At 37.9% G+C, this 16,798-nt stretch overlaps 1 protein-coding gene across 2 annotated transcripts in view; it reads right to left on the minus strand.

Moving 5' to 3' along the window:
• The window catches only part of LOC105250464, a 173,297-nt gene extending 158,144 nt beyond the window's left edge, over nt 1-15,153 (minus strand). Inside the window, exons 1-2 of one of the 2 annotated variants that reach the window (XM_025412567.1) lie at nt 14,674-15,153; nt 8,217-8,452 (exon numbers count right to left, since the gene is read on the minus strand). In XM_025412567.1, coding sequence (XP_025268352.1) covers nt 8,217-8,451 — 235 coding nt within the window. In that variant the 5' untranslated portion in view covers nt 8,452; nt 14,674-15,153. Of the gene's footprint in view, nt 1-8,216; nt 8,458-14,673 lie in introns of both variants that reach the window. The other variant, XM_025412568.1, reaches the window with a different exon arrangement.
• Between the last annotated feature and the right edge of the window lie 1,645 nt (nt 15,154-16,798).

The raw sequence follows: 16,798 nt of genomic DNA on the forward strand, positions 1-16,798 counted from the left end.
TCTCTACCTCTCTTTCTACCCTTCCCCCTCTTTCCATCTCCTGTCGGTCGCTTGTTCTGTAACTAGGCTCCTCCTTCGTTACACTTTGCGGTTTGTTCTGACTGGCGATTACGACACTGATAAGGGAAAAGATTCGCTTCTGAGAGGAAAACCTCTCTCGGGATAGTCAAAACCAGAAGTACCGCGGTGCTTTTAATGAATTACTTCAGATTTAAGATGCCTTTCTGTCCTTCATCCTGGCTTCGCTCTCGACTTTCATCCGTCAAATTCTTGTCATTAAAATCGAATTCGTTTTACACGTTACACGACCAGGACTCGGATTTTCGTCGCTTTTTTTACACGTATAAGACATGATTTTTTAAATGCATATTCACATGCTGCTATTTTAAAATGCAGCTCTATACATAATGAAGCAACGTAGACGGCAAATAAAAATTGTGTGAAACAAAAACTAATATGACGCGCGCATACAACTTCATATTTTATAATGCGTTATAAAATGCGTTAGAAAATAATGCAGAAAGATATGATGACGGAAAACGTCCTTAAGTATTATTCATTTAACAAGACTGATTCGAGAACAAAACAGCGCTCGTTCCAATTACTGAAAACGCTGAAAACGCGTTAATAACGAACACGAGGAAAACTAATTAAGCGTCAATTATGCGCGCACACATGGTTATTTTCACCGCAGAAATATGTCGTATAAATATTTTCTCGTGATAATCGCGAGAACGATTCTCTTCGATCGGTTGTCGCGACAGTAAAATAACGCGGACATCGTGTATCGTCGGAGACATCATTATTAAGGTGCCGCCCATTTCCTGTCGTCGCAAATTATTATCCGCATTATCGCTGTATCGTCGTCGGCAGCATGTTTACATCGTGTGACATCGGGACAAATCGATACTCGCGCGCGTTATTCCTCGAGAGTTTCGAGAGTAAACAGATCCGAGATCTTTCCTTGGCTCTTCCACTTCCACGCTTCGATGATGCTCTTATAGATATAATTTTTAACAATTTAATTTCTTTGCGAGCACAAAAAAAATGCACGTAAAAATCTCCACGTATCTCGTCGAGAATCGCGACCACGGAAATGAGAACGAATTCAATTTCCACTGCAGCCAATTGCGTAATGATACATCATGATACGTTTCGAATCGCGTTATCGCAAACTGGGCGAAAAGTCTCGAGTCCCGCTCAATTAGCATTACGACTTGAACAGGCGGTAATTATAAATCCGTTCGTTCTCTCTTTCTCTCTCTTTACATAACGTTCAAGCACCAAGATGTTCCACAAAGATGAACTGGCTCGGCTTTTTAGATTCGCCTGAATCTGCGCGTCCAACTAGGTTAGCCAATTACAGCGAGGAATAAAGTCGGGGAGAACCGGTCTCACGTTGGATGAATAGAGAAGCGATGAATATTATTATTTAAGTTTAGTTCAAATTGTTTTAATGGTCGTTCTTCTCGTGTAATTTATATCCAAGTTGAGAGGTTCACTTAACGCGCGTTACCGGGTATAAAATATATTCTTATAATGTAACTTTGAAATTTTAAGCAATTTCCTCTCTAAGAGGTGAGCGTAAAACAGTTTTATACATTATTATACAATTAATCATGCAATATCACAGATGGCAATCTTGTTAGATTGCTCTATACATTAATATAACGTGGATTTGTAACGTTCTTCGAAACGATATACTGGCTTTTTTGTTATTATATAATAGATAATCAATAGATAATAGATATTCAAATATATGTATAACGAACCGTAAAACGTTTGCAAATGACACATAGTCCGCTAATGAGTAACTAAAAACAAGTAGCCACTTTGATAGCGTGAATAACGAAGGAAGACCGAGTGTCTTATATTCTCGAGATCAAACAAGGGGAAGTAGGCCACAGGTTGGACAGACTAAAAATTGTCTGGATCTCTCTTTCAGTTCGTCACAGCAGCTCGAAACGCAGCACGCGGAATGCTCTTCCGGTTTTCTCAAAATATCGGATGACGAAGAAAGAGTGAACGCGTCGCGATCGGTCCAGAGGAGGATATGTATGTCGCGTTTTAGCGATTCCGTCACATCAGAAAGTTGTATAACGTCGTTACTCCTCGAGTTATATACTTTGAGAGGTCGTTGAATTTAACGCGGAATTAACTGCCGCGTTATATAATCTTTTCACGAAGGCGAGGGAGGAGCCGGTGATCCGTCCTAGTCATGACGCGAAGGTACCTCGCCAAGATTCCAATCTTAACAAATCCGCTGACAATGGCGCCTTTCCCTCCTCTCTTCCCTCCACCAGCTTCTTCTGCTTTTCACCGTCAATATGGGTGCAGCCGGTGTATACGGGAAAAGAGAAACGGGAGCGAAGGGAGAGAAGAGCTCGGCTTTCTCGGGTCCGGACTAAAAATACACCTCCCCCTCGCCCGCCCCACCCCTCGTATTCTCACCCTCTTCGCTATGCTATTTCTCTCTTTCTCTTTCATCGTTACTTCCTTCTCGCTTTTTCTGGATCTCTACATCGCACGTTACCTCGCTCGTCCAGTCAACTCCCTCTATCCCTCACTTGTACCAAGAGCCGTAGCTCTATAAATAAATAAAAAAAAAAAAGATAATGAGAGCATCGCGGGCACATGATGCGGGTGTCTCGAGAGTGGAATAATTAGAAGCGGCCTTTGACTCATTCGAAGAGAAGGGAACTCGCGTAAATGTTTTCCATGATTTTCAATTGTCAAAGTCGGATTTTGATAGTGTGTCATTTCTCTCTGTGATATTCTATTACTAGAAATATATTTCTTTAAAAAGCGGTGAATTTTAAACGTCCCGAGTATTTTGCACTTTATATAAAATTTTGGACTGTCTTTTTAATCCCAATTCTCAGAGAGATAAAATATACATAATTTTCAAGCTTTTTTAAAATTATTTTAAGCTTTTTACTTGGCTTGCGACGTCACCGAGAGTCGAGAGGATCTTGTATAAGCGAGAATAAAATCCAACGAAGAAAAGAAAATGTTCCCGAGGTAAACACATGCGAACGTATATATTTTGAAAAGTTCTCGCGAAATTAGCGTACTTTGCGTGAACGTGCGCGCAAGTTTTATACACGGGGCATCATTCGCGGCAACTTTATCCCTCCGTTCCCTCTCCGACATCGCTTCGCGTTGTATGGTGTACGCGTGGCCCCGTTCCAGAGTCTGCTTTACCTCCGACGAAGTTCCAAGACGGTCTGTCGGCGGTGTCTAAACGCGGGAAACTCTCTCTCTCTCTTTCTCTCTCTCTCTCGCTCTTTCGCTGAGAAATCTATGGTATATTGTGTACGTCGAGCATCAAGTTATATTAAACACCCTCTTACGCTCGGTAACCGCGTTTGCGTGATCAAACCTTACCCAACAGAAAAGTTGCGCGTAACAACGCTTAACGAAATGTCACTCTTTTCGTTAATGGAGTAATTTTAGTCTCGATATAAATTATCATTATATTATTAAATGATTTCTAATATAAAATAATATAACAGAATTTTCGTCATTTTATTAATATCTTGTAGTTTTGAAATAGTAATATAAAAATATATAAAATTTATACATGCACTGAGAAAAATCGTTTGATTGTATCAACAAGACGTATCTGATAGAAGGCATTTTGGTTAAACCAAGCAGAATTTTTTATAATTAGAATGTTTAATAAAATTTACTATAAAGATTTGATTAATATTTTCTAGTTGGATCTATAAAACTTCTTGTTATATTAACTAAATGTGGACACAGTGATGCCATTCTTTTGTAAATTTAATATTATTACCAAGATAATTTGGTAAATTCACCAGGAAGAAATTAATCATACTCATCTGGCAATTCCTAAAGAAATTCTGATTCGTCCATTTCCAACAGACATAATGATTGAATCTATCAGATTTCTGATTAATGCAACCAGATTTTTTCTCAGTGTGTTTTTCTCTGGTTCTCTTAAAAATAGAAATATAATACTGTAACATTTTAGATGTTGAATGATTACAAATGAAGGCGATTATTCACAAGGATTAACGATCATTTATAGTGAATCTATCCTCACGCACGTTGACATCGCAAGCTGGCGTTCACTAGAGATATTTTTGGGTCGCCTTAGACGCGCTGGATGATTCACGCTACGAGAAAGAGAACACTCGACACCCAAAAAGACTCTACATCGAAAGACTCAAGGATGAATTGTGAGTACACGCGTAAATATATACGTGCAATTCAAAACACGTCCACAAAATAGTACACACGATACCTTTAAACGACGATTTATCTCGCGCTTCGTCACATCAGGTCTACGAACTGTCAGTGATGGGGAAAAAGCGTTCTTTCTCGTTCGCTGTTATGGGGTCTATTAGCATAGCGGAAATAGGGAAACTTTCGCATATACGTCGGAGTGCTTTTCAACTTGATGGCTTCGGATGCGATCCCTCTTTTCCCTCGAGTAGCCCGAACTTTCAATGTGTATCATCGTCGCCGAAGAACGCGGTGAACGTATTCAAAAAAGCATATTGCCATAATAATCCCACGTGTATGAGATAAAAATCTGAATATCGACTTTTTATCAAAAGAATAATTTAACATTGGAACGATTACTACGTCAATATATTGACAGTGTATGTAACGCGATTGCTTTATATATATTCTTGTGAAATGGGCACATTTGATGCTATTAAAAGGTGTTATTATAAAAAATCACGATACGTTCAAATATTTCTTTCCGTTCTCGTTTTTCTCTTTAATGTTTCAGCAAAATATAAGAGATCAAGCAGGAAATTAAATTCGCGATTCCTAATTAAATTCCACGCAGATTGCATTTTATGTCTGTCAAAAAATATTTTCCATTCCTGCACATCGCGCAAAGACGTTTACAAGATTTTCCTTGTTATTTGATATAATTCGTTCTACCTCTGAAGAAGATATTTGTTCGCCATTAGCGTAGTGTCTACCGTGCATTAGCGACGCTATTATTATCGTGTTTGCTTTGCAGATACGCGCACGCGGCCCTTTGTTCTTTGGATATGTGCAAGTTGCAAGGGGCTCATAACCGAGTAAAATGAACATTTATTCCGACCTGGTTCAGTTATGGATGGTTTCAACGTATTTATATTTGATTCTCGTTTCAGTTAAAGGCTACTTTCCTTAAAATGCGCCATTTTTCTCGTGAAAATATCATGCGTTATTTCTTGCTGTACGCAATGTTATTAATTATAAAGGCTGCCTATCGAAAGAAAATATCTATTTTATTGTATCAATTTTTCTTGTTAATTAGATACTATTGTCATTTCATTCTCGGAAATAAATAACTTTAATAAATAACTTTAAATTATAATTTTGTTAACGTTCATGTATCAACTGACAACTTTTCTTGTATTTCTATCTAAAAGATTTTATCTTTATATGTATAAAACCTAGAAAAATATATGTTCTGTATCTAGATTTGACTATGTGTAAAAAAGCGTTATCGAATAATGATTGTGATCTCCATTTAAATCCAGAGTTCAAGAACGCAAGACAAAGAGGATAAATTGAAGACCGAACAGAAGAAAAAAAAATATGGATCGAGAGGAGAAACGGCAGAAAGCGGAAAGAGGAAAAAAGGAGAAAAACTCGAATTAAATCGACCATATCCGGAGCCATGAAAGGAAAACAACGACAGTGCGCGGGCAACAGTTTTACGATTCGGACGCATGGTTGAAGGTACCTCGGAAACGACGGAGGGTGTATATACGACGAAGAGATGCGAATTCCATTCCATTAGTCGGCCGTTAACGATCGAACGTGTTCGCCCGACTGTGTGCACGCAGGATATATCCACAGAGAGGTCCTGCGGAATGCGGAGAGAAACCTACTACTACCCTCGGTCTCCTCTGCCTCGGTATCACCCCCGCGTCGTGCCTCGTCCTTCCCGATTTCTCCCCGGAACGGCGTAAAGGATTTTCGATTACGTTTTGTCGCTGCTTTTGTTCCGCTCTGGTCGGTTTCGAGCCCACTTCACGTGGCCCTTCCTCTCCTCCCCCCCCCCTCCATCGTATTACACGAGAAAACTCAACCCTCCTCTCGTCTCCCATTCTTCATCTGACCATCCTTCGATCCTCTTTCCGGACTAACCTATGCATTTTTCCGTTTTCTCACGCGTCGTGTCTCTTCTTTTTTCCTTAATTATACGTAAACTTTTCGCAAAATTTATTTTCCAGAATGAATCGCAACGTGACTGTTAAAACTTATGACCGAGGCAAACTCGGACGAATTTTTTGATTGCGAAAATAAATTATGGAAACATGTATATTTGAAAAATTCAACACTATTTATTAAACGAAGGAAAATAATTGTGTAAAATTTTGAATTAAAAAAGTTACTCTCCCTAATTAAACCATAAACAAATATATTATTCGTCAATTATTATTGAGTAAAAATTTTCCAATTCATATAAACACAATTTATAAATCATCATTACTTTTCAATCATATTCGAGCGAAATATTTCAGAAAGTAATTTCGAATCGCGAGTTACCCCTACGAGACTGGATCCGGCGAAAGAGGAAAACACGGCCTTTCGTATAGTGCCATCGGGCGGAATCTCTCGACTATGCTAAAGTCTGGAAATTGAATTTCGGCGGCGCACACGCGGCTTTCTAATTCGAATTTGAGGTTTCTCGCGGAACATTCGCTCGTACATTCAGCAAAACGGCCGGATCAGGTCCAACGGAATTTATTCGACTTTGCTACACTACGGAAAGGGACTGGTGCTGGGCGTTGGGGAAGGAGAATGAGAGACGAAGCGAGAACGAAGGGTCGCGACCACAAACACCAAGCGAAAGCGCGAAACTATGGAGGCTAACTGATGGCAAGCGGGGTTGGGAGGGATTTATAGACCGACGAAGACTTACGACACCTGCTCGTACTTATATACAGGGTGTCCCAGGAAGCGACAATAAGATCCAGATCTTTAATCAAGATTGCAGTGAATTTGTAATCGAAAGTTATCACTTAATGTCCGCGTGTTGCAATCTCGATTGATAGAAAGATTTAAATAACGATTATATATCCCGAAAAATTCATCTACACATAATAGAAAAATCGGTCCTTTTCGAGAGACACTCCATGTATACGCGCTCTGTCATCACTTTGGAGGCATCCGTGCGAAGACATCTCACATTCATGTCAAACGACTGCGAAACGACTGCCAGTAATGCGATAATTCCCAACTTCTCCAATTATTGTCTGATCCCCATCTTTGCGCTTTTCAAGTCGAAAGACCGAGAAAGGAGGTCGCGAGCAAAATAAACTCGTAGAATAAGACTGATGTTGCCCGAAATCGTTCGGGAGAAATAAGTATTCGTCGTGATCGGAATCGCGTGGTATCTGCGGGAATTTGATCGAATTAAAGTTTCAGCGATGACGCATGAGAGATCGTCGTCGAGAGAGTCGATAAGCCGGCAGACAGCTCTCACGAGAGAGATCTCATTAATTAACGCGACGTTGCTCTTTTATGAATGATCGTGTTACTCGCGAATCGTGTAGACTCGAAATAATTAGAAAAAATCTAGCAGATCTCAGCTCTTTCATCTCGGCATCCTCGATAAATGAGATTCAAATCGTCCCAGGAACAATTTAATCTAATTTTGCATGACGTCGCGTTTGATTAAAACCGTATTTAATATCCTGTGTACGTAAAGAGGGAAGTATTTCCAACGTGGATATTTTACATTTCAATCTTCATACGCGTCAGATCCATATGCGTTGCAAATGATATATTAGCCTTTAAATTAAATTTCATTACTGTAGAAAAATAGCTCTTAATGTGTAAAACTGTTTGTGATTCTCTTTTCATAAGTGCGAGTTACATCATTTAAATCATTTTAAATCTATCCATCAAATATTTCTACGACAATTATTACTGCAGCATTTACCCTAAAATGGTACTCGTGCTTGTTTTTTTTTAATTTTTTAAAAATTCAAATATATAATATGCGAAGTTTTTGAAAGCATTTTCAAAGATAAATGAAATAATATATATCTTTCAGTAACACATAAAATTCAATAAAATAAAATTAGAAAAACTTGAAGAATTAAATCGCTTAGAAAACGTATATATGTATCCTTTACAGAGAGAGTACCATTCTTAGGGTTAAAATGATCAAGTCCTGTTTCATGCACAATTAATCGAATACTCATTTGACACACACAATTAAAACTCACCGATCAGTTTGCCGAACTGCGCTGGGGGCTTCCACTCCGGATAATGTCGTGGGAATCGCGCCCTCGACCAGTAGGTCCTCAGGGTAACCTTGTATAGCGCCAGCTTGTCCTGCTTGTCCTGCTTCTCCTGCCGGTCCTGGACGTACGATCCGCATTGTCCGTGGATGGAGAGGAATCGCGTGGCCAGCAGGAGCAGCGAGAGCACCGACCACCGGTGCCACGTGCCACGAGACATCCTGCGCTGACATCCGCACAAGTAGGGAAGGATAAAAAATAAAATCGCCGTCGTGCCGAGCGCTATTAGCCCAGTCGTGGCGCGCGGTATGCGACACGTGTTAACATCCGCCCTACGTATGCACGCACGTATATGTGCACGTGTTGCATACTTGGGTCGCTCATTCCGAAACGCGACCGCGCGATGGAATTCGACACGCGCGCGCGTCACACCAGACGATTTTCCACGCGTATGTGTGAGTGAGGGTAGGTTTGTGTGTGTGTGTGTGTGTGTGTGTGTGTGTGTGTGTGTGTGTGTTGTGCGCGCCAACGAAATATTAAGAGGAACGCGAAACTTTTAAAGTGCTCCGTATAAGGAAACGTCAAGGGAAGATAAAGCTGCGAAACGACCTACTACTAGATGCAGCTACTTCGGATAGTAATTTCTACCGTTACTACTATACGATACTGTCGGGAAAATATAAAGCTTATCTCTTATCGGTGGACTAGGATAAAATGAAACGGGGCAACAATTCATCATGTCATTGCGACCGTACAATCATCTGTTATAAGAGTCTCGGTGGGAGAATAACTTCGTCTCTAGAATTATAAGCGAAATGCCATTGTCTGCATCTTGCATAATCGAATATACATATAAGTAGAAAATAATATTTTTTGAAAGTATTTTTCTTTATTATTTAATTGTAAATTTTCTCTCTTCACGAGAAAAATTTCTTCGCGGAACGAAACTCTATCGTTTAATTAAATCACAGTGCATATTTTACTTTCATAGAATTTTAACATTTTTATTCCTTTTTCAAAATTCTTGCCGAAAGTAAAATTCGATTTCAAGTTTCTCGAATAATTCATCACGAAAAAAGCAACTTTTCTCCTGGAAGTCTTCCGATTTCAATTACAATAATTAATGGCGTATGAGCGCACGATGAAAGAGGCACGCATAATTCAGTACTTTGAAAGAGCTTGAAAATTATATTGTCAAATATAACTTTGCTGTGGTAACCTGGTTTCGATGCGGTAAACAAAATTGATCCGAAGGCATGTCGATGGAAGAGGGAAGACGACGCGCTTTTCCCTCGCGTAACTGCTGAATAATTCAGGGGCCGCCCGAGAGAGCTCGGTGGGGGTCCTAAAGTTCTTTTACATGGACGCAATCAAAAGGATAACGCGATATTACCACACGGACGAATAAAGTGCTGCGTAAAAGGCGATGTTCGGTGGGATGTCCGTGCCATTACACCCCCTCCCCGTTCCCTCCTCTCTCTAACCCTCTATTCGTTGCGCTTAAGAATGTGCCGATTTTTTTTTTCTAAGTGAATCCATTACTCGAGGGAGAAAGAAGGGAACGTCTTCCAATTATCATCTCACCCGCGGACTCATCGAGGAAAAGTGTCTTGTCATAAAAGCAGGGATGTAATCGCTACTCGCATATATATATATATATATATATATATATATATATATATATATATATATATATATTTGCGAGACATAAATTTCGTCGTATTTGAAAATCCGTGTAAATCTATCGATCAAAGATCTCGGAAGCGATCGGCTGTCCCTTTTGCCGGATGCGAGCGGCGACACAATTGACGTTGCACGACTACGCGATCGTATCTCGAGAGCTTCATGTTTACATATGCAGATTCGCGCATTCAAAATTCAAATCACATTCGAATCGTTTCCGATAGGCCCCGACTTGGTCAACCAATCGTGTCATCGCGAGTCGTCGAAATTTCACGGCGCTTCCGACCCCCCCGTTTTTTTTCCGGTTGACCACTCGGCTTCAAGAAAAATCACGTCGCTGGAATCGTTCCAATGGATTTCGAAATGATTGGTGACCCATCATGCGGCTATTTAATATTTAACAGAATATTTCTATCTCGAATAGAATTCGTCATTGTCACTAGTACACAATTTTTCATAGACAGATAAAAATGCAATATATAATAAGATATAGAGGTGTACTTCATTTTGATAACAAAATTAAATTGATAATAAAATTGTATATGACTGATCTTTTTTATCAAATTTTGTATTAATTAATTTTTATTTAAGAAATTGAATATGATTATCTTGGATCAAGTGCATATAAATATTTCTTCTGTATTATAAGCACTTTCAGGCAAAGAGAGAAGATTGTTTGAAAATATTAATTACGGCGTTAAAACTTGGAAGCTCTTTCAGTAAATACAAATTTGAGCTTTAAGATAAACGTCTTGTTTTTTGTAGCTAGCCTTTCTGACGAGAGGCTAAAATGTAAACCGAACAGTTAATGAAAAGCACACGAAAAATATTTATATCCCTTGCGCTAAACTTTACAAACTTTGCGAATCCGTTAAATACTTCTTTACGCCCCGGTACAGCGAGATAACTACGGAAACTTTCCATGTTTCCGATTCAGTATTGATCACGACGCTATACGATTGTAAGAAACAGAATTCGAAAGCAATACGTTTCAATTTATTTGAGAATTCATCTTCTACGTCTCTTAAATATTAGTTTTTACTGCTTATCGTAAATATACAACGGATTTATTTCACTATTATTATTACGTATCTGTAAAATACTAAAAAATCATAATTTCATTTTTTGTTAAAATAATTTGCATTTAATCTTTCATTAAAAAAAATTCTCGGTTCCGAAGTTCCTACTAGAATAAATATAATTTGCGATCTATGCATTATAAAACTACTGAAAAATCAACGAAAATTATGAGAGGAAAGAAATTTTTAGATTAATTTTTCCCCAACGCGAGAAAACTATCTACTCAAAATTTTATAATCCTTTCACCTCATGCAAAAAAAGAGATACGCGTACTCTCGCTCTATTTTTCTCTACGATGTATCAACGTAGAAATGGAGCGGTAGTGACCCAAGTTAAGTTTTTCCTCGAAAACTCAATTATATTTTTACGCGAGAAAATATCCGTGGCAAACACTTCGCAGAGGAGACCTCAATTCGCGGCTCGCGTCAGTAACGCGTTGCGTAAAAATCCATAATTATAGTACGCTCTTGAGAGAGAGTCGGGGCGAGTCGGAGCATCTCGGGGGAGGCGTATCCGGAGTAGAGTTCCGCGGAATGTTCTTGCGACCGACATGAGAGGAAAAGAGGGATGAAGGAGAGAGAGAGAGAGAGCAGAGGGAGGAAATATTATTTAACCGCGGTGGTGCAAGTCGCCGCACTCTCGGAATAGCAGCGGCATTAGCAGTTGGGTAACTGAAAGCCTTTTTTTGCTTTTACATTTCATTATGTTTCATTAGAGAGGGAAAGAAGGTGAAATAACTCACGCGAGTCGCGAGTTATGATCCCCTTCGCGCGCGAACAGGTACCCGTTCTCTCTCTCTCTCTCTCTTTCTCTCGTGACATATGGAGGATCTGCATTGTTCATTTTTCAACCCCGGTGACCTTATTTCGTCGTCACTGTCGCCGGAAAAGTGGGAGCGACGACGATCGAGGGAAAATTGCGACAGCACTGTACGAACGACCGCGGATGACGCGAACTTCAGACCCGGGGTCCGTGTTTTCCTGAGGTCGAGCGGTTGATTAATTTAATGGCCGCGGGAGCTGATTCCTCTCTTTCCCTCTTTCTCTCATCCTCTATCTCTCGTCGGTCTATTAGCGCGATCCTCCGCCCCGGTGTCTTCGAACTTCGCCTTTCCGCGCTTTCCGGTAAGCAACAAGTTGTCGCAAATCTGATTATTTGTTGGCACGTAAATAACGAAAAGCCCGGGGAATCTTGTCCGAGAGGAAGGGGTTTGCATGAATTTGGAGAAAACGTAACGCGTTTCCCCGATAAATCTTAATATGAAACAGATGACAAAGATTATCTCTCCTAAGGCGAGATTCCTCGAGAAAAAATTTGAAAGCGAAATTATTTTTAATTTCGATGCAATCACGATAACTTTGTTTTATTTTTCTGTATATTTATAGGAATATTCCGATTATATTTTGTAAGACCAATCGATTTTATTTTTCATAATCTTTGCTGCAATCACGATAGAATTACTTTTATGTATATTTACAGGGTGTGTGAGGGCAATCTCTTCTCAAAAAAAAAGCTTTTGTAGCTTACTTCGACAGCTTTTCAAAACACTATAATAAAGTACTTTTTTTATCAAGTACTTTTCGAGTTATGAGGCTTGAAATAATCTCTTAATTTTACATAAACCATAAAATATCTAGTAAAATATTCATTCTTCGATTATCTTACCTTAATACTTTTATATACAAAATAACGAGAGGAATCAATTGGTATAAAAAAAAACACATAATTGTTTCGAAGAAAAAATATGTAATTTGCAATTAACAATTACATATTTTTTTTTTCGAAACAATTATATGTTTTCATTACACCAATTGATTCCTCTCATTATTTTGTACATAAAAGTATTAAGGTAAGATAATCGAAAGATAAATATTTTATTAGATATTTTATGGTTTATGTAAAAATTAAGAAATTATTTCAAACCTCACACTCGAAAAGTACTCGATGAAAAAATACATTATTATAGTGTTTTGAAAAGCTCTCGAGGTAAACTACAAGAGTTTTTTTTAGAAGAGATGGCCCCGACAACTTGTATGTTGACCTCTTCCGATTATTTCGTAAAAAATCAATCGATTTTACCCTATCATTTTAACGAGAATCTCCGCAACATCGTAAACAGTGTTTCCTATGTGTGAGCATGAAATTACGTCTTCATACACAAATCCATGTTACGGATAATTAGCTTCGGAAAATTAATACTCCCATGCATCGAGGAATCTGAGACGGAACCAGATGTAGAGCCGGAGCGAGCTCGGATTCAGGATCCAAATCGTAGTTAATGGAATCCCCCTCGCTAAAATCTGAGCTGTGCATCGCGTGAATACGTAATAGTTACTGCGTAATAATAACCTTAACTCGCGCGGATACAACTCGGGTTACACAATAATGGAGCTCTCGTCGGACACCAGGTATCATCATCAACTAATAAGTCTGTTCTTTTGTGCCATTAAGTGCACATACTCAAAATATATATAAAATAAAAAATTTATATAATCATATCGGATAATCATGCAATAAATAGCATTACTTATCGCGAGGGATATCAAATATCATAATCAGTTAACGAGCCGAAAGAAAGAACGTCATGAAATGTATTTAACATTTATACTTTTGCACCATTAAACACGCGCTCGGAATAAATATAAACAAAATAAAAATTTATATTACAGTTCCTGTTTGAAATGAAATATTTATTTAGAATTATAATAAAAACAATTGCCAATCATTTGAAATATCATGACATTAAAAATTTATTCTTTTGTATTATTAAGTATACTCGGAATAAATAAAATAAACAAGTAAAAATTTATATGGCACGTGACTTGCGTGATATTTATTTAGAATCACAATTAAAAATAATTATAAATAAATATATTTATCTGAAACTATTTTAAATTGTAAAAAAATCGAACGTTTTCACGATCATGATAAATCAAATAACGAATAAAATAAAGTGAAATTCGCGCAATATCTATCAATGAGCTCGACAGAGAACGGAAAAAATTGTATACACGTTTTAAATCGTTGGCGACGCATCGGCGCATGGATCTCAATTTCACGTAAAAAGGATACCTTCAATCTTCTATTTAGCTCCGCATTGAACGAGTAGCTGCTCAAAGGACTCGAGCTTTGGCGTAAAAAGAGGGATAACGACACTCGCTTAAATGTTTTCCGAAACAAATTACCTCTACCTGCGCAAATCATTTCTGCTCGCAATCATTCCCACCGCGGTGTATTCCTTAGGGAAATAAATATATTTATCGCCTCTTAAATCTCCGAAAAATACATTTATTATTCGATAATAAATATAATATTCTCTCTATGATATTTTCGAAAGCGTTCTTTGCGAAAGTGTTCTTTTATAAACTATCAAAATTGAAAAATATAGCTCGATAAAAGAGACGTGCTTTGTGTTTTATACGCGTTTCTTCGTAATAAATATGGCGTATGTGTACGAGTGTGTACATGTATGTATATGGCACGAAAAAACCTTGCGATCAATTTCTCGAGTCACGCGAAAATCGCAATTCAATCTCTTGCGGATTAAATTCAAAATCGTCAAGATTTAACATGATATATTGACCAAGTTCTCGTCTATTCGCGAGCGTCTTTGTAAAGGTAAACACAGAGTAAGATCGAGAAATTGACGTCACGTACTTCGAAAAATAAACGCTCTTACCTTGTCGACGATCCGTCTCCTTCGATCAAGTCTCGTGCTCACCTTCCGTCTGCAGTTTTCTTCTCGGATTCCAAGCCGAAGATGCAAAAGTACTCGCGAAAAAACACTTTTCACACGTACGTATCACACAGAGACATCGCGGATCGTGTTACGAGTCGCGGCGCGCGGAAAAGGAGGTGGTGGGAGAGGAGGTGAAAAACGGCAACTTCAGGACGTGACAGGAGCTGTCTTGTCCCGACCGATTGTGTTCGCCGAATTCGCGCGAGATTTCCTGCCGCCTTCCTCGCGAGGAAGCGTCGCGACGACGACGACGACGCTCCCGCCGACACGCGCACGAATTTGGTCACGGACGATCCCGGGGAGAGGTTCTCACGTTTCACACAAGTATACGCGGCCTCGACCGGCGCGTCCACACGGTGGCGCAATCCCCCTTTTGCCGGGTGACAGCGCCAAGACTCACGTTGCTTCTATCTCGAGGGTCGCCGCGGTACTGCGAACGAGTGAGACCGCCGCGCTCCTCGTGAGGCTTCGGCCGCACATGCGCGCGCGTCGCGCCGCGCCACCACTCGGCGCCGCGTCCATCCATTTCAAACTTGCCTTTCCTCGTGCGTTGCTATGTTCGCGCTTCGTATAAACAACATTCCTTCTCCGCTCGTATAAACAATCGCGAGTGAGTGTTTCGGTTCATTTACGCAGCATAGATCATTTTTTTCTTTTGACGTATAATATTAGAGAGAGAGGGTGCGTAGAAGGTAAATAATGTACGCTTTGAAGGACTCTCTTTTTGCCTCCTGAGATTACGATTTTGAGACATTTTCAATAGTATTTTTACAAAAGCGAATGTAGTTTCAATAACCCAACCAATAATTCTTGTTAACTTTCAAAAGATTCTTATTATTGTTACGTCTTCAGTTATTCAGATTAAGTTACTCATTATAAATTTTTATTTAGAGACTTAAATATGTAAATATATCGAATTCATTAATTTTAGACTTTCTTTTGTACGGAAAGTTTCAAACTAATATATTGTATAAAGTTTTATTTTATTATAAAGGAAAGAGACGTGAACGGGGGAGAGGGAGGCTCTAACCGAAAAAAATTAAATTAATTCGAACTTAATTTCAGTTTAATCGCAAATACATGTAAATTTATTAAGCTTAATTTTTTTGAGATGTACAAAGTATTACTTACAAATGTATTCTTTGCTAATATATGTCAAAAGAAACATAATCCATGCTGTTAATGTAAACATTTATCTAATTGTGTGTTTGTTGTTGAGTGCTATTTTTAATAATAATTGTGTTGTGAGTGCTATATTGAATAATAATTTTCTTCACATATTCGAGAAAACCAGTGTCTTCTTGTACAAAAAATTAAGAGATATAGATAGAGATAAGAGATCAAATATATGTGAGTATACTCAGTTTTAAATAATAATTTTTATACAATGCAATATACGCAAATAAAAATACCGATAAATATTTGCATTAACTTACAAAACATATTACTTTCCTTTTAATTATAAATTCTATTATAAATTTTAATTACAATGTTGAAATATATATATAATATATATAAAATATATATAAAATATATATTTATAATTACATATAAATACATATATATTTGCATATGTACTTTTCACATTTGAAAGTTTACATCTAAAGTTTTTATTTAATAAATTATTTTTTCGGAGTTTTATGGAAATATATTTAATTATATTCATAAATTTTTAATTACACACATGCATAATGAAAAATATATTCGCAAGCTATAAATTGCTTGATATAGCAATTACATAAAATATATATATCAATGTTAAAACAAAGAAATAGCTAATTTTAAATAAATTATACATGTTGCAATCTCTGTTACTATATATATTACAAATCTGATTACTTTGTGTGACACTGCTAATTTCATTATTAAAGGTATGTTTTTTATATTTATATTTTATTTTTATATTTTTTATATTTAATATGAATCATTTCTTTATTATACGAATGTGTGCTATAATAAACGCGATATAATCGAGCTTATGATGACATCTAATATTTGATAATTAATGTTAAAATGCAGATAAGTGTACAATTCTTTGATAGCATTACGCAATGTCTGTTATTAC

Source organism: Camponotus floridanus, unplaced genomic scaffold (assembly GCF_003227725.1).
Source record: "Camponotus floridanus strain SB8 unplaced genomic scaffold, Cflo_v7.5 scaffold52, whole genome shotgun sequence".
In the NCBI taxonomy this organism is placed as follows: Eukaryota; Metazoa; Arthropoda; class Insecta; order Hymenoptera; family Formicidae; genus Camponotus; species Camponotus floridanus.